This window comes from Bolinopsis microptera, chromosome 1 (assembly GCF_026151205.1).
Source record: "Bolinopsis microptera isolate Bmic1 chromosome 1, MBARI_Bmic_1.0, whole genome shotgun sequence".
Lineage (NCBI taxonomy): Eukaryota > Metazoa > Ctenophora > Tentaculata > Lobata > Bolinopsidae > Bolinopsis > Bolinopsis microptera.
This window is the reverse complement of record NC_087072.1, coordinates 13484469-13507287: the sequence shown is the minus strand read 5'-3', so window position 1 is coordinate 13507287 and position 22819 is coordinate 13484469. Positions and strand designations below refer to the sequence as shown.

At 38.2% G+C, this 22819-nt stretch overlaps 2 protein-coding genes across 4 annotated transcripts in view; both read left to right on the top strand.

Moving 5' to 3' along the window:
- The first annotated feature begins 1863 nt into the window (after window positions 1-1863).
- The window catches only part of LOC134812829 (ubiquitin carboxyl-terminal hydrolase 14-like), a 124820-nt gene continuing 103864 nt past the window's right edge, over window positions 1864-22819 (top strand). Inside the window, exon 1 of one of the 2 annotated variants that reach the window (XM_063820408.1) lies at window positions 1864-1895. The gene's annotated coding sequence lies outside the window, so the exon portion shown is untranslated. Of the gene's footprint in view, window positions 1896-9399; window positions 9410-22819 lie in introns of those variants that run through there. The other variant, XM_063820421.1, reaches the window with a different exon arrangement.
- LOC134812851 (innexin shaking-B-like) overlaps window positions 12158-22819 on the top strand; it is a 43299-nt gene continuing 32637 nt past the window's right edge. Inside the window, exons 1-4 of one of the 2 annotated variants that reach the window (XM_063820433.1) lie at window positions 12158-12295; window positions 21900-21991; window positions 22186-22279; window positions 22519-22655. In XM_063820433.1, coding sequence (XP_063676503.1) covers window positions 12159-12295; window positions 21900-21991; window positions 22186-22279; window positions 22519-22655 — 460 coding nt within the window. In that variant the 5' untranslated portion in view covers window position 12158. Of the gene's footprint in view, window positions 12296-20662; window positions 20987-21899; window positions 21992-22185; window positions 22280-22518; window positions 22656-22819 lie in introns of those variants that run through there. The other variant, XM_063820441.1, reaches the window with a different exon arrangement.

Genomic DNA, 22819 nt, shown 5'->3' with positions numbered 1-22819 from the left:
ACAAGTTATGACATGTTACAACTGTATGTTACAGCAGGTTATGACATGTTACAACTGAAGGTTACAACAAGTTATGACATGTTACAACTGTATGTTACAACAAGTTATGACATGTTACAACTGTATGTTACAACAAGTTATGACATGTTACAACTGTAGGTTACAACAAGTTATGACATGTTACAACTGTAGGTTACAACAAGTTATGACATGTTACAACTGAAGGTTACAACAAGTTATGACATGTTACAACTGTATGTTACAACAAGTTATAACATGTAACAACTGTATGTTACAACAAGTTATAACATGTAACAACTGTATGTTACAACAAGTTATGACATGTTACAACTGAAGGTTACAACAAGTTATGACATGTTACAACTGTATGTTACAACAAGTTATGACATGTTACAACTGTAGGTTACAACAAGTTATGACATGTTACAACTGTAGGTTACAACAAGTTATGACATGTTACAACTGTAGGTTACAACAAGTTATGACATGTTACAACTGTAGGTTACAACAAGTTATGACATGTTACAACTGTAGGTTACAACAAGTTATGGCATGTTACAACTGTAGGTTACAACAAGTTATGGTATGTTACAACTGTAGGTTACAACAAGTTATGACATGTTACAACTGTAGGTTACAACAAGTTATGACATGTTACAACTGTAGGTTACAACAAGTTATGACATGTTACAACTGTAGGTTACAACAAGTTATGACATGTTACAACTGTAGGTTACAACAAGTTATGGCATGTTACAACTGTAGGTTACAACAAGTTATGGTCATGTTACAACTGTAGGTTACAACAAGTTATGACATGTTACAACTGTAGGTTACAACAAGTTATGACATGTTACAACTGTAGGTTACAACAAGTTATGACATGTTACAACTGTAGGTTACAACAAGTTATGACATGTTACAACTGTAGGTTACAACAAGTTATGACATGTTACAACTGTATGTTACAACAAGTTATGACATGTTACAACTGTAGGTTACAACAAGTTATGACATGTAACAACTGTAGGTTACAACAAGTTATGACATGTTACAACTGTAGGTTACAACAAGTTATGACATGTTACAACTGTAGGTTACAACAAGTTATGACATGTTACAACTGCTGGTTACAACAAGTTATGACATGTTACAACTGTAGGTTACAACAAGTTATGACATGTTACAACTGTAGGTTACAACAAGTTATGGCATGTTACAACTGTAGGTTACAACAAGTTATGGTATGTTACAACTGTAGGTTACAACAAGTTATGACATGTTACAACTGTAGGTTACAACAAGTTATGACATGTTACAACTGTAGGTTACAACAAGTTATGACATGTTACAACTGTAGGTTACAACAAGTTATGACATGTTACAACTGTAGGTTACAACAAGTTATGACATGTTACAACTGTAGGTTACAACAAGTTATGACATGTTACAACTGTAGGTTACAACAAGTAATGACATGTTACAACTGTAGGTTACAACAAGTTATGACATGTTACAACTGTAGGTTACAACAAGTTATGACATGTTACAACTGTAGGTTACAACAAGTTATGACATGTTACAACTGTAGGTTACAACAAGTTATGACATGTTACAACTGTAGGTTACAACAAGTCATGACATGTTACAACTGTAGGTTACAACTTACAACAAGTTATGACATGTTACAACTGCTGGTTACAACAAGCAGCTGAACCAGGCAATAGCTATAAACTATGTAATGACAGAACTAATTGCAAGCTGTAATCTTTCAACGATGAGTTAATGAAAATTAAACAATGTTTATTCACTATCATATATATATATATATAGTTTTAATACTTTCAACACTACTATATAACAAATAATTTGAGATAACGATGTTAATAAAATGATGCAAAGACTTATTTCGAAGATCTAATCAACACCGACTTTTAATGTGTAGGAGTACAGCAACGAAATATATAATATATTTATATATAGTATATTCACTGTGTTTCAGTTTAAACCGGTGTTCCAGAAATAAAATAATTCTGTATTCTATTCTATAGGTAAGCAAAGTGTATAATGTATATTTAAGCTGACTAATTCAATTTCTTGATTAAAATTAGTTGATGCTGCCATAATTACCCTGCACAACTAAGGAAATGCGATTGTCACGTGATAAAATTCAATAGTAATACTGTAATAAGACAGTAGTATGCCTTCGTCATGCTCAGCCAATGTTCATATTATTATTTTAAATTGCATCGAGTGCCATATTATAGTATTATGTAGTTTATCAGTTAAGAAAATCGGTTTGGAGCATATAAATGGTTGCAGCTGTTACTCGTATCAACTTTAAACTAGTAGCTAGTCTATCACCTAAGGCCCAATTAATCAATAGCAAAGCAAAAAACGTCCTTAAAAGCCATGAAGCCTACATTCTTGATACATTTTAAACCACGATACTTTAAAGAGTTATTTTCATAAACGGTACTAAACAAGAGAACAACGAAACCACCAGAACATTTATCAATATACGCAATAAACCACACTAAACGGAGATTTACCTAGACGTAAACTTAATGGCACACTTCCAAAGCCTGATGAGCACGATTATCTGTGTTGTATATATTAATATTACATACAAGCAGCTGCCTGATCTTCATCACAATCACTGATAATTGAACAGAAACAGCGTTGCCATAGCAACCAATGGACGGCTACATAGAGCATAGACAAAACGTCATATAAAACCTCCTATGCAGTGGTATATAGTCCTACATATAGAGGATTCATGATTATATTATACTGTGCATGTAACATGTGTTATAAAACCGTGTTTTATTCGGCTTAATAGAACTCTTAGCAGTCCCAGGAGGTCTATCAGTTTGATTGGTAAAAGTCACACTCATCACACGTACAGGACACACGACAATTATAGTAGTATACTTAAGAGGTAGGTGCCACTCAGTGTCAAGACAGACACGACGTGACAACCTGCAATTATATCCGCTGAGCGGTTGCCAGATACTAGTGATAAAGCTAGTGAGCGTATATTATCCTCTCCTTTTACTTAATGGCGACAAAGCAACAACCCGGCCCTGTACAAATACACTTGTACAGACCGGCCCTGTACAAATACACTTGTACAGGCACTTACCTGACCGTCTAGACTCTAGAATTACACCTTTAATATTATTGATATACCGTAAACAGCTCTGTGATGCGAACACTGCAAACGATATAAGTATAGAGTACAGTGCCACAATACAAGTGATACAAAACGTAGCTTATACTCGAGTCGAGGTGCAATCATGGAAACGGGACAATCCGCAAAAATCAAAAGTATGAAGGGTGAAATAAGATTCAAAGACAAACTATTAGCACGGCCAAATCTGGAAGCTGCAACAAAACGAAAAGCTCTAGCAAACCTGCAGTCATATATAACTATAAGAAGGGGGTATGGCGGCAGTTTAATAATCTGTCCAGTGAAGCAGTCCAGACTAGAGTTACTATGGTTACCACCAGACGTACTTGACAGCGGGAAATGAGCTCGCTGGACAGACTCAGATCTGTCAGCAAGATCTTGGATTAATCTAGATTAGTCAGTCTTGTCTTCATCTGCACTGAATAGAAATAACCTTCAAGTGATCTGAAAAATGTAGAAAGAAAAATAGTCTGGCACTCTAGATAGCGCTGCTACCTAGCCCGTTCTTGGGGCGTTTTGCGATTAATTGGCACGTCTGAATGCCATAGCAACCTACAGTGCGTTAATTGCCATAGCGACCTACAGTTAATTGCCATAGTGACCTACAGTGCGTTAATTGCCATAGCGACCTACAGTTCATTGCCATAGTGACCTACAGTGCGTTAATTGCCATAGCGACCTACAGTTCATTGCCATAGTGATCTACAGTGCGTTAATTTTTTCAGGAGTTTGCAATTTAAGGAGCGGTATGTGGTTTACTTACTTGTACTTGAAAAGGTCTCCTCCTAGTCGTTGGAGTGGCCTGCACCACATAGTAACTCCTTTCTCCGGTGTATTAGACCTCTCCAGTGAACCCTGTCTGTAGCTTGTTGTTCTGCATCTTCTATCGTGATGTTATCGACACCTGTGAAGATTGCTGCATCCTCCCGGACACATGACAACCAGTTTTTTCGAGGTCTACCTCTTGACCTTTTACCATGCTTTGGGATCCAGTGCAGAAGATAGTTGGGTATTCTTTCTTCTGGCATCCTCACCACATGGCCAAACCATCGGAGTCTAGCTGCTCGTACGAAAGTATCAACAGGGGCGATGTTAGCCCGCTTAAGTACATCAGCATTAGATACATGATAAAACCATTTGATTTTTAGGATTCTCCTCAGACATCTATGATGGAACACCTCAAATCTTTTCATCTGCGTCTGTGTGGTATTCCATACCTCACTTCCATAAAGCAGTATAGTGAGCACAGCCGCTTTGTAAATCCTGATTTTAGTTGGAGTCTTAATGCTGCGACTGTACCATATACTGCTAAGCTGATAGAATGCCCCAGATGCCTTTTGAATTCGAGCTGATAGTTCTTTGTATGTGGTTTATATGAGTATAAAAGCCACAAAATCACAAGTTAAATTGGATAATGGATGGTGGTACCGTTATGGTTACAATTAGTCCCATTTCAATATTCAAGGAATCTAACTCCTAATTGTGGCATTTTCGTAACAATTAGGAAGTAATTAGGAGTAAGGTTTATAGTGGCTGACGCAGTGATGCCATGTGAGACAAATAAATAAATGCAATTCACAATTCTAAGCAAAAGGAGCTGGGTTCACGAAAAAGTAAAACGGTGCTGAAGCTGGACGACGTCAACCTAAATAAAGTATGAAATTTTTACTTTGAAAGTATAAAATCGTTCCTTTTCTAAGTAATTCTTTAAGCGTGAAAATCTTTTAAACGAGTTAATGACAAAATATTTCAACACCTCTGAAGCAATGAGAAGTGTTTTAGGAAATGTCTCCAGGAATCTTGAGGTTAACCAAGGAAACTTCAGGGAGGCATTACGAATTAAGAAATACTCTTTTTTCAATTTCGAATAGGCTATTCAATTCATGATTGATGACTGGAATCAGGATAAGAAATAAGACAATTATTTATTAAAGTTGAAGTAAGCTGCCATGATGTTACATTTATCCTAACGATATCTTATATTTCGCTTTAATTTTTAATACTTTGATAAAACTGTATCACTGTTATAGTTCAGATTCATCGATCTTTGAGAGAATCAAGTCAAAACAATAAACATGGGTATAATAATCCACACTTCGATGATTTATCATTTGGTTGTATACGAATTTAAAAGATGGATGAATAATAATATTTTCTGTTTATCAGAGCTTTCTTTGGTAATCTAACTTTGGGTATCTCGATCGTGTCTTGTGTCATCCACAGTGAACTCATTAATTGGTCAGTCAAGAAAGATTGGGTTAAAACAGTGAAATTTGGGTCGAGGAAAGCTGAAATCCTAAAATGTCCTACCTGTATGAAATTTTCATAATTTCTCCGGTTATTCAGCTTCTACTACCTCGATTGTGACTTGAGTCACTCACACTGACCTCACTGATTGGTCACTGGTAAAAATTCAGTAAAAACTGTCAAATTTCGGTCAAGGAAACGGCATACAAGCTTCTATTCAAAAATCTTCCTAGGTGTTTCCTAAGTCCTATTTATCCTGGGTCCATCTACATTCTACAACTGACCACTTTATCAGTTAAATTTGTGTTTTTGAGTCTGTAAATGTATACTATTATTATATATCTATTTATACGTCACGAAAATCTGTTGTGGAACGGAGTTCCAAATACCTCTTTCCTCGTGCTCCTATTCCTTAAACTTGACATCTTTGTATGAAAGTGCTGGCAACTTTCGAGTGCAAAATTCATCAGAATGTTAGCAGGGGTATTGTTTTTCCCTGCATTTTAAAACTGTTTTAAAATAGTATATTCTAGATTTAAAGTAAACTTTCTGATGATATTAGTTAGTTAAAATATATTTAACCCGAAACGCTGTGATTTTTGTGATATAAACTTGATGGCCGCAAGTCAGCAAGTGCCAGTACTGTGGTAACCATTTAAAATTATTTACCAGAACGCCAAGAATTTATCCGGAACACATGAAACATGTTTCGATCTGCAACCTGCGTAATACTAATGTTGCTAATGGACAAAATAGCATGGCCTCATGAATGCTATGAATAATTGAACCAAGCAGAAGCATTTTGTCTGAACAAAAAAGTAAATTGGTCAGACTAAATGTCATCTAGAGCGTCGGAGACACACTAGACCCAGTCTTTGTCATATTCCCATTGTAACTAAGGTTAAGAAACGTAATATAAAGCTCAGCACTGTTCGAACGAGACTTCAATCTTAGATGAACTGTATGTTTCTTGAGTTGAAATTCCGTTTAACCTTGAGAGAAAGAGATTTCGGATAGGTACATATTTTAACATTCCGCAACGTAACGTATAGTATAGCATTTATTTGACTACCACAAGTTTAAGTGTCTCCAAGGCTCGACCGGGATCCAGACTTAATCCCAGTCCCGGTCAAAATGCCAAACCTGGATTTTTTTCTAGATTTTTGCTAATATTTCGCTAATTTTTGTTAAACTATTGAAAAACTGTTCGTACAAATGAATAAAAATCTAAAACATTAACATGTTTCGAAAAACTTAAATTCAAAGCAAAATTCTTAACCAATTAATCAACAAAACAGAGTTGGAGTGGTTGCTGGTTTGTTGGAGTGAGCTGTGCTTGTGCTTGTAATTCGTAGAGGACACCAGGGTTGGAGTGTTTGAGTTAAGTGCCGTTTTGATGGGGCGGGAGAATGAATGCTACGATACGTAACGTCCTCATCGTCTGATTCGTCAGTAAATTCTTACTGCCCTCTTCATCAGACTCTAGATCATCATGAGTATAGTCTATCTTCAGACTGTTCAGGGCCAGGTAACCATCAGGCGGGACTTGAGCTGATCTATTTATTATTTTATTGCTCTTAAGTTCCATTTAAGAAAAACGTTTATTTCTACGATGTCCGGCCGGAGGCTCAGTCTGTTATCCTCTGCAATGATTTTCGCCACCTTGAAAGCTCCCTCACTTGCGACTGAGGAAGGAGGTGGACACAGATAGATCCGGACAAGCTGGCTCAGCTGGGGTTCAAAGTGTGATTTTTTTGCCAGAAGGGATCACATCTCTGGGGCTTCAGCTTTTCCTTCAAATATTTGGTCACCTCGTTCCTTACCACATTGTTTGGAGATCCGGGCCTGTCTGAAGTATTGCCTTATTACGTAGGAGTAAGTTCAAAGTCGCTGCATTATCGTCAATCTCTCTGACTGAGTCGTCAGTATCACTGCTTACCACATGCTCGATATCACTATCCGCACTGATTATTGCATTCCTCAAGCTTGGACTTAATGAGATCAGGAACTTGAGATTTGGCCGCTCGAGATTTCTAGCTTTACAAATAAACACAGCTGCTTTGTAGGCAAAGTAAATTTAAATTATGGTTCATTGATTTATAAAAGAGACCACAATTTATGCCATTTAGAGACTATTTAAGTCATTACTCTGTTTTTAATTTTCCAGTGTTATGATAATTCAGCGCGAGCAGACCTTTGACTGGAACAAAAATTTACCAATAATTTCATTTGTTGACGATTTGAACCAGTTCAAACGCAAATTTCTCCAAGTCATCTCCCCTACTTGTGGCTGTGCTATATTATAATTTAGATTGCAATACGGGTGTCAGCTATTCCAAAACAATTTAGATCATAGGCGTTATCATAAATTGGGTTCAGGCAGGTACTGTAAAATTCGCCCTAAAACACATGTACACTTACAGTCCATTTGATTTTCTTTCTCGCCAATTATCAAGGCCAAAATAGTTCCAGAGTTGTAAATTATCCCTGCCTAAACTTCAATGACTTTGTTTCGCAATCATCCGTAATATATGTAGGGAAAACTCCAGCTTTTCTTTCAAATATTTGGTCACCTCGTTCCTTACCACATTGTTCGGAGATCCGGGCCCGTCTGAAGTATTGCGTAGGAGTAGGTTCCGAGTCACTGCATCATCGTTAATCTCTCTGACTGAATCGTCAGTATCACTGCTTACCTGCACCTGGCCGATATCACTATCCGCACTGATTATTGTACTCCTTCTTTATCGAAAGCCCTCCTCTATAGCTTGGACTTTGAGATCAGGAACTCTGAGATTTCTTTCTACAAATAAACACAGCTGCTTTGTAGGTAAACTTAAAGTAGTCGCACTGAAAAACCATGCAACGACTCCTCAGTACTCAGACTCTAATAGATATAATATGGAATATTGATAACCAAATACCAGTATACTATGTTTTACGCTAAAATAAGAATCTATAATGTCCTAGAAGTTTAATATACTGATCAACCAAGTTACTAGGATAGGATATTATTGTTTGAATACACCTAACGCAATTATACGTTAAAGGATCAAAAAATATTGGAAGTAAAATTTGTGTTAGCCACGACCACTTTTCTCCAGTCCCGGTCCCGGCCATAAAAGCGGTCCCGGTCGAGCCTTGAGTGTCGAATCAAGCGCTCTCATTAGTATAAACTAATCAACGAATCTGCACACTGCAGTCTTTTGTCTCCGTATCTAATTAACTAACTACCTTATCGGACCTTATTTGGACGGACATTACTTGAACGCTGGAGGTCCTAGCGTTCATCTTAATGTCCGTTCAAATAAAGTCCGTTCAATTAATGTCCGTCCAAGTTAAAGTCCGTTGAAATTTTTTCAAACATTTTTCCATTTCAAACTTTTTGTCCAGAATATGACAAGTTTGAGAACTTTATTGTGCCGTAAGTTAACGACGGAAAGGTTCTCCTTGGTCTCCTGGAGGCATAGAAAACTCTACTACTACTACTATTACTAGGGTCACTTGGCGGAAAAAAGTCAACAAAATTATGGCACTCAACAAAATAGTTCATGAACTAGTCCCCGCCAACATGAAAAACTTGTTCCAGCCTCTATGACTATATATTACGGTAAATCGTGTTGCCAAGGACATTGTCCGACGTTGTTATAGTTCATATTACTCGGGGCGGTAATGAAACAGTGCTAGGAAAGCTCCACGTGATGTTAAGGTTAACCTAAAGTTGTCTAAGATAAAACCACTTCACGCCGAATGGCTTGAAAAGGTGTCCATAATGATAAAGCTAGAAATCACTGATACTTTAAGCATGGACTATTTCATGCACGAAAACCCATTTGATGAAGATGATATGTGATATTAGACACTAATCATGTACACATATTTTAACATTTTTACTGCTTAATGACTGCTTTTCTTACTTACTGTATAAAAAATGGATTTATAAATAATTTGCTGAAATTTAAAAAACGTCAAAAAAATTGAAAAAGATTCGGATTTTTGATGGTTTTGAATGCCTTCGAGTGTTCATATTAATGTCCGTTCATAATTATGTCCGTTCATGTAATGTCCGTCCAAATAAGGTCCGATAAGGTAGACATAAACCTGATAAAAATGGTTCACCCTCTTCTATATCTTATCTGCCGTACTTGGTGTAGAGTCCTTTTTAGGCTTAGCGACCTCTTGTCAAATTGGCACCCCTTTATTCATGGTCGACTGGTGGATTGCAGCTGGCTGATATAATTACTCGTCAGGAGGAGCAATTGTAGTTCACCCAGGGACAGCAAGCTCTATCATACCATATTTGGGCATAATTAGCAGATTGGCGGGTGGCTATCACCTGTCAGTGTCACTTATTGTTATTGTATCAAGTGCCTTCGTCCTGCCCGATTTGTACACAATATCTCCTACTCCACAGCTTATAACCTGGATCATTACTTGCTCCCTTCTTCCTTTATTTTGGGTGACATTTTACTAGGATAAATACACCTTTTACTAGGTCACATACCTTTCACTAGGATGCATACCTTCTGCCTACGTTACACGTAGAATATACGTTACACGTAGAATATATTTACGTTACATATAGGATATATTATATTTATATTTTACATGTTCGTTTCTTTTGAATACAGACTAATACGTTCTAAATTTTGCTTTTTGTACTGAATTTGCGTCATAATTGGAATATTTACCTTGCATTTGCCTTATAAACCTCTTCTTGGCTCCGCGGGTTATCAGCTCCGAGCTCGGACTATACCTTTATTTAGATTTGGATTTCTTCATTAGCCAATTTTATGAGATGCCCCAGCACAGGTCTGGATGCCTATTCCATGTTTAGTTTTACGAACGAAGGAACGTTTTGGTTTTAGACTATTTTTAGTCGGATGTTTACGAAATGCTGATTAATTACGGCTTAATTAACTGATTGCAGAGATTTTAACTAGTGATTACAGTCGAGACAGTAACGAACACGTAATTATCACTGCTCTGCAGACGGATTGAGGCCAGATATCGATGTATAACTGTAAGTAGATCGTTTGTTGAATCTCACAAGTCAGACAGCAGCTTATCCACGTTTCACCTGGAGCTTGATATCGAAGAAGACACTCCGCAAGCTATCGCAGCTTATCATTTGCAAAGTCTATAGTATGTGTGATATTGTAGTGGTCAATATATATCGCCAGCTTGGTGTTATTCCTGTTGTAGCCTTTATAGTTCACCTCTATTATAGTTCAACTGATGCAGGGATAATATTTGTGTTTTTCTGAAAATATAGGATTTTGAGCCTGGACCTTAATCTTAAAGAATGTTCAAATATGTTAAAACATAGAGGATCATGACCTACATCATGGACACAGGACATCAGACATCAGACATTTGGCAAATACTGTTACTACTGTTTGTTATAAAAGTTAGCGTCTAGCGCTCCAGGTATCGGGTTTGACTGTAACCGAATAATGATCTGCTTACACTGATATATTAAGCTATAATTGGGTATTTGAGTATTTGTACAACAACAAAGCTCTAACAACAACTGTACTCCTAACTTCCTAACGCTTGTTATAAGGTTATAAGTAACTCACTGCACTGTTATTGTTTATGTGAATCACGCTGTTATACCGTAGGCGTAACGTAGTGACTACATCGGTGAAAAGTATGATCCTCTTTTTAATGTTTCGGTTGAGTCAAGAAACAATAATATAAATTCCTATTTTTGGAGCTTGTGATAAATTGCTTTAGTTTAGTTCGGATGTTTCATTTGCACGACCAGCTATTTTATAACTATAATCGGCTAATATCAGCTGCTAGCGCATCTAGAATACTTAATAACCATGACCAACTAATTAATCTTTATAATTCATAGGCTACCTTAACCTAGCGTAGAGAATGCTACCTATATTATAATTACAAGGGTATGAATAAACAAACCTCGCGGTATCTATCACGGATTCTATAGAATCCGAATTTGAGGCATTGTTCTATTTGTAGACATTGTTCTACTTGTATTGAATAAAACTGTGGTGTTAATTAAGTTATTGACAGAATGGCCGACATTTCAAACCTTAATTTGAACGTCTTGAAATATCATTATAAAGTTCAATCCTTTTCACATGCGTTTATCATACTTATAATAGTTATATGAGTTATAGTTATATAATATACGGCCGTGGGGCGGAACAAGCCTGTCTTTATTCCTTTTTCAAGATAAAGTGATTTTTACACACAAGAAGCAGAACTTAAATGACGCTATTAACGCTCATAAACCATCAAGATCAAAGATCAAAGCTCCGTCTAGCAAAGGATGTGATATATTATTATTCAAATCGTTATTACAAAAAGTACTTAAGTATTTATACAGCTAATCTTTGCCTAAGTTGAAAGACATACCATTTTCTCAAATCGGGCCTTTGACAGTTGGACTAAACTCCAAAACTGCAATTTCCTGTTCGTGACATCGCATTCATTATTTCAACGTTGAATATCGAAAACTAAGACGATGGCTTATAGTATCGTTTAACTCGAGGTTTTGTTTTACGTTTTTCTAACAACGACAAAACTATTTTTATTTGAGATCAGAATCTTCGACCGCTGATATCAAAGTAGCCAATTTATATCTTATCCAACTTAACTTCGATAATTTCTTGATAACGATATCATCAGATAAATAACATCAACATTCTAATCCTTAATAACAGAAGGTATGTTTTATTTGTATCTCGACTTGAATCATGCACTCTCGAAGGGAAACGCCCAGACCAAGCATGCTATTGACGAGCCTTCGGATTGGCTAAACAGGATCATTATTCCCTTTCTTATGATGATCTACTTCTCGTTAAGGTAAGTTCAGAATATTTGTTGACATTTAAAACTGCTAACAGTGCTTGTATAACAAACTGACTGATATGATTGTCCCAGTAGCTCAGTCCGTTAAAACGAGCTATTCCACCTGGGTACTTGTCCAGAATAGCGAGTTGTAATCCTACACTGTGCCAACATTTTAAAGCTGAAAGAAAGCCACCACCATGATGTGAACGGTAGAGGCTCTCATTACAGCCTCGAAAGTGACACATGTTCATTTATTCGGCATTGCGTCCCAACTATGCTGCAGTGAAATACTGAAAGCTTGAAAGGAAGCTGTGGCCGTACTGGAAAATACAAACGAGATATGCTCCTTTGTAGGGTCGCTCCATTCATTAATTCATTATATATATACATACACATGCTACATGAAGAGGTCTCCTCCTAGTCGTTGGAGTGGCCTGCATCACACACATCTCGTCTACGGCGTAACATGTTCCTCCATTCCACTCGCTTTAGAGCCAACTGTTTTACTGCATCTCTGCTGATGTTATCGACACCTGTAAATTCAGCCGCATCCTCGAGTACACAGGCCATCCAGCCTTTGCGGGGTCGTCCTCTCAGTCTCTTTCCATAGTTTGGTTTCCAATCCAGTAAGAAATTGGGAAACCGCGTCTCTGGCATTCTGACAACATGTCCGTACCACCTTAGTCTAGCCGCACCGATGAAAGTTTCGATAGACTTAATTCCAGCACGCCTGAGAACTTCTTCATTGGAGACATGGAAGAACCACTTTATCTTCAAGATTCTTCTCAGGGAGGTCAGATGGAAGACCTCAAACCGTTTCATCTGCTTCTTTGTTGTGTTCCACACTTCGGCTCCATATAACAGAATAGTAATAACAGCAGCCTTGTAGATACGGATCTTGGTGGGCGTTCTTATAGTTCGACTGTTCCATATCTTCCAAAGCTGATGGAACGCACCATTAGCACGCTGGATCCTGATGTCAAGATCTCGGTCAATGGTACCATCCCCACTGATGTTGGCACCAAGATAAACAAAGTTGCTGACCTGTTCAACAGGTTCTCCCTCCACTGTTAGCTTTATACTGTCTCTTTCGGTGTAAGGTCGCTGGGACGCACACTTGCTGATCGCCATGCATTGTGTCTTTTTAGCGTTGATCTTCAACCCAGCATAAGAGGTGTAATAAGCTATAAGATCAGTGGACTCTTGCAGCCCTTCTTCAGTATTGTCCATCACTGCCAGATCATCAGCGTAGTCACTGTCCATGATAACTTTTTCATCTGCACCCTTTAGTTCCTTTTGCAGTACAGCACCATGACTGATTGCCTTGTGAACCTCGGCCAAAAAGATTCCAAAGTTCAGACAAAAATTAAATACAGGGGGGCCCTGGATATCACCCTGTCCAGTGCCCGAATTAACAGAGAACCAATCAGACATTTCACCATTAACCCTGACAGCACTCATGGTTCCGTTGAAGAATGCCTGAAAGATTCTAACATATTTCTCAGGAAGTCCATAGTGTCTCATGCTTGACCAAATAAACTCTCTTCTGATGGAATCAAACGCTGCCTTAAAATCAATGAAATTAACATAAAGTGGAATGTTAAACTCAATGCAGTTGTGAATAATGGTGCGGATGGAATAAATCTGATCAATACATGAGCGGTTCCGTCTGAACCCACACTGATTTTCCCTAAGAAGACACTCCATTCCAACATCCAGCCTCTTAAGAAGAACCATTTGAAGAACCTTAGAAGACGTTGCCCTAAGAGTTATACCCCTATTATTGCAGCAGTATGAGGTGTCTCCCTTCTTTCCGATAACCACTATAACACCTTTAAGCCAATCCTCAGGGATCACCTCTTCCTCCCATACCTTTTTAAACAGTAGCTCTAGTTGGCCAACAAGAGCACTTCCACCATACTTAAGTTGTTCATTAGTTATCTCATCAACCCCTGCACTTTTGCAGTTCTTCAGTTTCTTTAGAGCATAACTAATCTCATCTCTAGAAGGAGGTCCATCAGAACAAGAAAGGTAGTCAAAACTCGGTTGTGAGGGCACACCATCGAGGTCATCAAGATTGGCATCCGATAGTGGAGGATTTAAGAGCTCAGTAAAGTGCTCCTTCCACCTTTCCTTCTGACTGTCCGGGTCTGTAATAAAATGACCATCCTTATCCCTAACTGACATACCCACTTTCTTCTTCTTTTTCCCAGAAATCTTCTTTATCTTATCCCAAACTTCCCTTTGCTGGCCTTTCTTAGAAGCCTCCTCTAGATCAGTCGCTATTTTAGTAGCCCAGTTGTTGTCGTCAATTTTACAACTTTTCTTAACTAATTTATTAAGCTTAGAGTAGGCTGATCTATTGACGTTTGAAGTGGGATCCCTCCGTTTGAACATTCCCCGTTGCTCTATCAAGTTCTTAGAGGTTTGCGAAAGGTTTTGTTCTTTAACCTTCCGGGGACGCTTTCCAAGCACTTCCATCGAGACATCAGTGACTGTCTGCTTGAAATTATCCCACATGACCTCAAGGTTGACCTCATTAGCCAGACAATCAAAACGGTTCTGAAGAGCCACATTGTACTCTTGAACCTTAGACGAGTTTCGCAAATGTTCGATAGCAGGCACATCGTGCCTTTTAGCAGTGATCTTAGCTACCGACTGCAGTTTGATTTGCAGCCGTCCACGAACAAGATAGTGATCTGAACCAATGTCAGCCCCACGACATACCTTAACATCGAGTAGCGAGTGTTGGAATCGTCCACTAATACAAATATGATCTATTTGATTCACAGTTAACCCGTTAGGAGACCGCCATGTACCCTTGTGGATGTCTCTATGCTGGAACAGAGTTCCACCAATAACAAGTTGATTGGCTGCACAGAAATCCATGAGCCTGGTCCCATTGTCGCTTGATGAACTATGGAGAGATTCTCCACCAATAACTCCCTCGAATCCATATCTGTTTGAAGTAACTTTTCCATTGAAGTCACCCAGTAGCAGTTTCAGATCATGTCGGGGCAGTTCACCAAACGTGTCTGATAAAACGTTGTAAAAACGATCTTTCTCTCCGTCATCAGCACCGTCAGTCGGAGCGTAGGCTACAACAACAGATATGTTGAGGTGTTTGCCGTGTAACCTAGCTGTTAAGACCCGCTCTGATGTAGGTACATAAGAGATCAGGGAGTTCCTGACCTTTTTGGAAAGACATAGGCCAACCCCTTGCCTTTTGATACCATCTCCCCTACCAGAATGAATAAGTAGACTACCATTGTCCAAAAGTGTACTTCCAGATCCTGGCATATGAGTTTCAGTAATACCCAAAATATCAAGACTGTAGTGATCAATGTTCTGACTGAGTTGATAAAGCTGTGAAGATGAGCTGACTAAAGATAAAACATTCCAGGTTCCAAAGTACATTGAGTGTTTGCTGTAGTTGATAGGATTGGACTTGCTGAAGTCAGTGTCAACATGAGCGATCTGTTGACTAATTACTCAGTTGTTATGACGAGCAACCACTCTTCTCATCAGGCCACTGGGGTCCATGAGGCTTTGCCCAGTTGCCGTCATCCTGGTCTCACCCGACCTTGCAGAGGTAGAAGCACACCGTCCTTGATTTGTGTGTAATGTTTCAGTAGCAAACTTTTAGAGAGGAGAAGTTGCCAGCATCTCGCACCCGGTTTTTTATCGACCTTTGCCTGTCTAGATCCATAGTGTTTTGTTGCACGTCATCTGTTTATACTGGAGTCACCCAGGACAGATTACAATGCTTAATAGTAGCACCTCGAAAAGGATGTGATTCTTCATCACGCACTATGGTCATTGGAATAGGAGAGGTTATTGGCTTCACTGCCTTCACGATCACTATTCCCTGAGATTATAAATAATCTCTTGCCACCAAGATATATATAACCGAATCTTAAATGCTTACGAAATGGCCTTTACTCGTTGTAAATAGTAATACTATGATATTTGGTGCTATCGTTATAACTTATTGGTGTTGGAGTGTTCTTCAAAACTTTTAACTAAAGTCTCAGTAAAAATATTGAGGAAAGTTTAACTTTTTTCTTTTACAAGTACAACATGAAATTCAAATATTGACAGTTTTTCTTAATTCTGAACATAATATAATAATTATTAGTAAACGGAACTGTAAAGTCTAAATGTCTCATTTTATTTACTTCCAGATGATAATTGAGTCAGTATGCGCAAATATCTATCGTACTGAAGATCTCAAATTGCTAAATCCGCAAATTTGAAATTTCAACTCCCACGCTGGTTTAATGTCTTTGGCTATATATTTGTATGCTCGACTGTACTGAAAACAGCTGACTGTGACAGAGATCATCATATCAGCTTTGTTTATTCAGTGTATTGGTCGGCAACAGTTCCGTCCGTTCAATCAGCTTGATTACTAATAACAAATTGGCCAATTTTTCCACGTTACCAAACTTAAACAATAGGGCCGGCAAAATAAAGTATAAAATTGCAAATTCTTTATACACGACCTGTTTATCACAAATATTTTAGTTTAAATTTGAATCAGGCAGATTTTGAAAAAATTTTGTTTCAAGAAACAATTATTAAGGCCGAACAAAAGTAAATTTAAAGGCCGGTAATACATGTATGTCCGAACAAGAATTGCGCCCGTTGTTTCGTTTTGGCGGACGCTAGATTTCCATTTCACTATAACTATTAATATAAGCTCTAATCAGCTCACCTTATAATAATAATATTGAAACATCAGTAGACTACGCGTGCCACATTCAAGTTGGGCTTATTACAAAATACTATACATTACTAGTATACATTAAAATACGCTAGTGCCGCGCATTCATTGACCACAGACTAGCTATACACCACATCTCCGCAAGCAATCCCCGTGCGCGTGCGCGCGGCAAGTTGACATGGAAACGAACGGAAGCAAGTAAGGAACACGACATATATTTGACCCACCTACCGCTATTTCCAAAATCCACGTTTTTCTGCAAAAACGTCCATTCGTAACCTTTCACTATTGCCTTTTTTCAAAAGGGTGAAAAGGAAAAAATTAAGGGCCGATGAAATAAATACATGCAATCATGAAATCCCTGAAATAAAAAACAGTCGAAAAATTGGTGAATATAAGCTTTTAAGGCATGGGTGCGGAAAAATAAAATCACCATGCGCGGCTCAATGTTCAAATGTAAAATAAACACAAACAGCTAATAAATAGTTGCCAGCTGTTCAAGTGATAGCGTCAAACCAATCGTCGAATTAATTGCGTCACGTGGCGTCATACTGTCACGTGACGATGAGAGAATGGTGCAAACGATTTACACAAATCGATAAACAAAAGCAGGTCTACAAGTACAATTTGAAATATTAAAACGGTCATCAGTGCTCAGTAAAATTTGTGACTTGTAAATAGTTTCATAAAATTAGCATCATGAAGTTGATTCGTCGATAATTGAATATTTCGACGCTGAATAAATATTCTAGCTGAAAATCCAAAGCTGAATCTAGCTGAAAAATTGACGGGTTGCCGTTGGGAGATGACTTTTGTTGAATTAATTGATTTCGTTTTTCTTACGTGGTTCGTGGGCAGGGCATACTTGTTGGTGAGGGTAAAGGGAAAAGCGTGCTTCTATCAACATTGAACATAATGCCAGAAAATCATGGTTCATGGTTTGTCCTCCGAAATACAAATCTTTTAAATATCCCTAGTACAAGCCAGATGTTAATATACCATGAGTAACAAAATGGTACGAAACTGGGTGACGCTGTTACTGGGTGACGCTGTAACTGGGTGACGCTGTTACTGGGTGACGCTGTTACCATGGTGACGCTGTTACCATGGTGACGCTGTTACCATGGTGACGCTGTTACCATGGTGACGCTGTTACCATGGTGACGCTGTTACCACGGTGACGCTGTTACCATGGTGACGCTGTTACCATGGTAACAAAATGGTATGAAACTGGGTGACGCTCAAGTTACTGGGTGACGCTGTTACTGGATGACGCTGTAACTGGGTGACGCTGTTACCATGGTGACGCTGTTACCATGGTGACGCTGTTACCATGGTGACGCTGTTACTGGGTGACGCTGTTACCACGGTGACGCTGTTACCATGGTGACGCTGTTACCATGGTAACAAAATGGTATGAAACTGGGTGACGCTCAAGTTACTGGGTGACGCTGTTACTGGATGACGCTGTAACTGGGTGACGCTGTTACCATGGTGACGCTGTTACCATGGTGACGCTGTTACCATGGTGACGCTGTTACCATGGTAACAAAATGGTATGAAACTGGGTGACGCTAGGTTACTGCTTTCCATCTTTAACTGACTTCAAAGAAAATGACTGCTATAAATTTCATGACCTGTTCAAAGTTAGTACGTGCAACATATGCGCATATAACGATGTACTAACGTTAATGTTTGTTAGTTAATGATGAAAATTAGCATTAATCAGACCATTTTCAGCCATGACAAAAGAATTATTGGTGTCGAGAAACAAAACGATTGTTAATTCTTAAATTTGACATTGATTTGTGTAATTGTACGTCTCGTTAGAACTTCAGTTATAGGGCGTGGGAAAACTTTCGAGAGAATCTACTTAAGACGTCCGGCGAATAAGGAGGGGGGGGGGGTGGTTTTGGAATTTCGGGCAAATCCGGACAGGGGGAGGGGGGGGGGGGGTGGTTTGTGAAAATCCGGACGTCCGGAAATTTTGGCAGAATTAACGAAAAAGTCCCATTTATTTCAACTCTTTGAATTCTATTTCAAATCTTTGAATTTTATTAACAATGAATTTGAGTTGGTTTTATTTGTACTCTTAAAAGTAGCTGGAAATCCGGACGTCCGGGGGAGGGAGGGGGGTGGTTTTGAAAATTCGGACTCACCCGGACAGGGGGAGGGGGTGGTCTGAAAATCTGCGATTTTGGCGGACGTCCTAAGTAGATGGCCCCTTTGGGCATGGGAAAACTTTCGAGAGAAGATCAATCATAGTGTGTAATTTTGGCATGATACAAAAATCCTCTTAACCTCAACTATGTAACAGCCAATACTTCAACTTAGTAGGAAAAATGATCATTTATGATACTTTAATTTAACTCCAGCACTGATAACGTGATAAATAAAGCTCAAAACCCCAGGAAAATTGGGGATGCGATAAAGTACAAGAAACGTATCCCGACCTTTTAGAACGTTTATCATACACTCTGAACACAAAGCCCTGACCTACAACGGTACTTCTAATTCATCGGAAGACTCTCCAAAACTAATCTGGTCTAGATCTGAGATCAGCGCTTGTTTTGAACTTAATCACATCTGCTTTCACGTGATCGAAACGTCCGATTGCATTGTCAACATATTCCCGCCCATTGGTTGCTCAAAGGGTATATACATATTAATATTATATAAGGGGTATTGCACTATTGCGTATATAGTCTGTACAGTCATTATCATTAAGTCCAGAAGGAGTATATACCTCATCACTCATCGGGTACAGCAAGGTATTCCCACGAAGGCTCAACTATCATAAAAAAGTAAAGCTGAGAGCAATGAATCAGTCCTTAGAACAGTTATATCTCGTTACCAAGAGATAAATGAAAGAGAAACGATCTTCAGCAAAATTTACCTCTTATATCACTCCACTTAACTAGTCGTATTCTTGGCAGCGAGAAATACACATACACAAAGCATACACATAGAAAGTCAGTGATTTTCGCAACGTTTAGACTTAAGAAATTGGTGGTCTGATTGGAAAATGTAATCCCGACACGAATTAGCGGTGAGAATGGCTGAATCAGACGGGTTTAAGCTTGTTTTATGTATCCAGATTAGATATAATAAGCGTGTAATCTATTTGACAGCTTAATATTAGATGAATGGGTACCTTTGGTTATTGTAATATTTTACATAATTGCACTATCTTTGAGCTTGATGGCTTTGACGAGCACACTTCTAGCAATCTTAACATAGCAACATGCAAATCTCTCCGCCATTTACCATTATGCAACGATTTGGGAGCAATTATGACCATTTGAACATAACAATCATCTTGCCCAACGTAACAGGGGTGGCTACAATCTTATTCACAATTCGTCATTATGTAACAATAGCAATTGTCGTGTATTATTTGACAGAATGCCGATAATTTTATGCGGTATGATGAAATGTCTGAAGAGAGCAGTCAGTACATGAACGATTAGACCAAATGTACAAATGTATGGCTAATTACCATGGATCCAAAATTTCTAAGGTCATCTCTTTTGTTGGGCATGAGAGCCGCTAGTATGCAGGCAGGTAACCCCGGTTTTACTGCTCTCTTTTCACTTTGTACCGGGTACCCTTGCCTTATCTTCTGCTAATGTTCTACACTGTGATTTCAGAGCCGCAGTCTCGTGTCAATGCTTTGTATTTCTATCATAGTCACGCTAGTCACTTTCTCCTTGTCTAGTCAGTTTATTTGTTGAGTGCCAAGTTATACACATTTTAAGTTAACCTTGATTGTCAGTAGTGTATCAGGGTCAAGTCTGTACCTTTAATTGTCAGTAGGGTATCTGCAGGTTAAAGTTTGTCATCATGTCCTACTTGTTTACTATCGGGTTGGATAAGATGAAGGGAGCGATTCCCTTCATGAGCAGTATAGATGACGTTACGGACCAGATAAATAGGAACACCATGACCAGACTGATGGTGATGTGGGCTATTTTAAGGTGGGCTATATAAACTGATCTGGAGATATTTAATGATAATTTACTGAACAACTTCTCTGAATCTATTTAACCTTCTCATATCATACATCTACACATGTATAAAGACCTGCTCTCACTAGCAATGCAAAACTTTTTGTTTGGCATTTCCCTCAGATCGCTTTCTTCGTTTCTTGTATTCGTAACTCCATCCTATCCCCAAATTGAAATAGTCTTAAGCTCTCAGACAACCTCAAAACCCTCTAACTCCTTGTCAGACCAAGGGATCGACCGGAATCCCGGCTTGATCCCGGTCCCGGTCAAAATCGGGAAATAAATATAAATTACATAGGCATTCGCCTTTATGTGGCTAGCGCATACCTAACATTGCTAATCTGCAACTGATAAAACTATAAATGAATGCAATATAACGCTTTTTAGATGTTGTAATAATTGCTGATCGCACAATAAAAGCTGATGGTATATGTGTAATAGGTAAAGTAGTCGCACTGATTAACCACAATGGCTACTCAGACTCCTATAGATATAAGGATAACCAAATACTATGATGAGAACGCGTTTTGAATTATTAATCTGACGATCTGAGCATAAGGCGTCAGTCGTATAATTATAAAAGAAGTTGTCAATTTCTTGATTGGAAATATCACTGGGCTAAAATAAAAATGTAAAATATTCTGGAAATTTAATACACTGATCAACCAAGTTGCTGACATAGCATATTATTTAAATACAATTTACACCATTTCTAGATATAATCTAACAGCTGGTAAGAATTCCCTGTCCCTGTCGAGCCTAGGCCATCTGTTAGTCCTCTACATCTATAATACTTCCCACAATCTGTTAGTCCTCTACATCTATAATACTTCCCACAATCTCTTTCTCCCTCTATAACTCAACTAACCAAGAGTTTCTTCAGCACGTTTAACCAGCTGATAGGAGCCAACATCAGCTGTCTCAAGTTCACAAAGTTCGATAAAGATTTTGCAGAGCAGTATTGTTGGACGCAAGGTTAGAAATTAGAAAGATTGTTACAATTTAACAGTAACAAGTCATGTGTCAGATTAAAACTGAAGTTTTAAATGCAAATTATTCCCCCACAATCAGTAAATATACAAAATAAAGGGAATGATTTTAAAATGGGCACTGATTATTATTGACAAAAGTCACAATTTACTTTTAGGAAATCTCACCTTACTTCCAAGGTATATACACCCACATGGACGCGTACGACATGCCCGGACAAACCCCGTACCCCGGGATCGCACCCTGTGTGGGACGATTGAACATCAAAACAGGGTTAATATAATAATATGTTTTATATAATAATATAATAATTTTCATTGTCTAAATCGATAAGATAGTATTATAGTTTACTATGGTAGTTACTAGTTGTTTACTACTTTAGTTGTTGTATTTATAGGACCTGCATTTGATAACTCGTTCGGTTTACTTACCATGCAGGCACTAACCAAATTTGTTTTGAGATTTTTCGGAGAAAAAATCGTTCTAGTTGGCGAAGACATATTTTTTCGCAGAAAGATAAACTATCCTTGTAATGAGAAAGAAATGTTCGAAAAGAAAGTATTCCACAGCTGGTATCAATGGGTTCCATTCTACTACATTGCTGTTGCAGTTGCTTACTATTTCCCTTACCTCATTCTTAAAACAACAAGTAAGTTTTCTAATTACGGCAAATTTTCTAATTGGAGTTTGTGTTCAGAAAACAAATAGCGCATTCTTTGTCGGAGTTTGTGGATAAAAGTTGATTTATACAGGAAGAAAATGTCAGGCAAGATGTCAATAATAGAACACGTTTTTAATAATTGAGGCAAATTC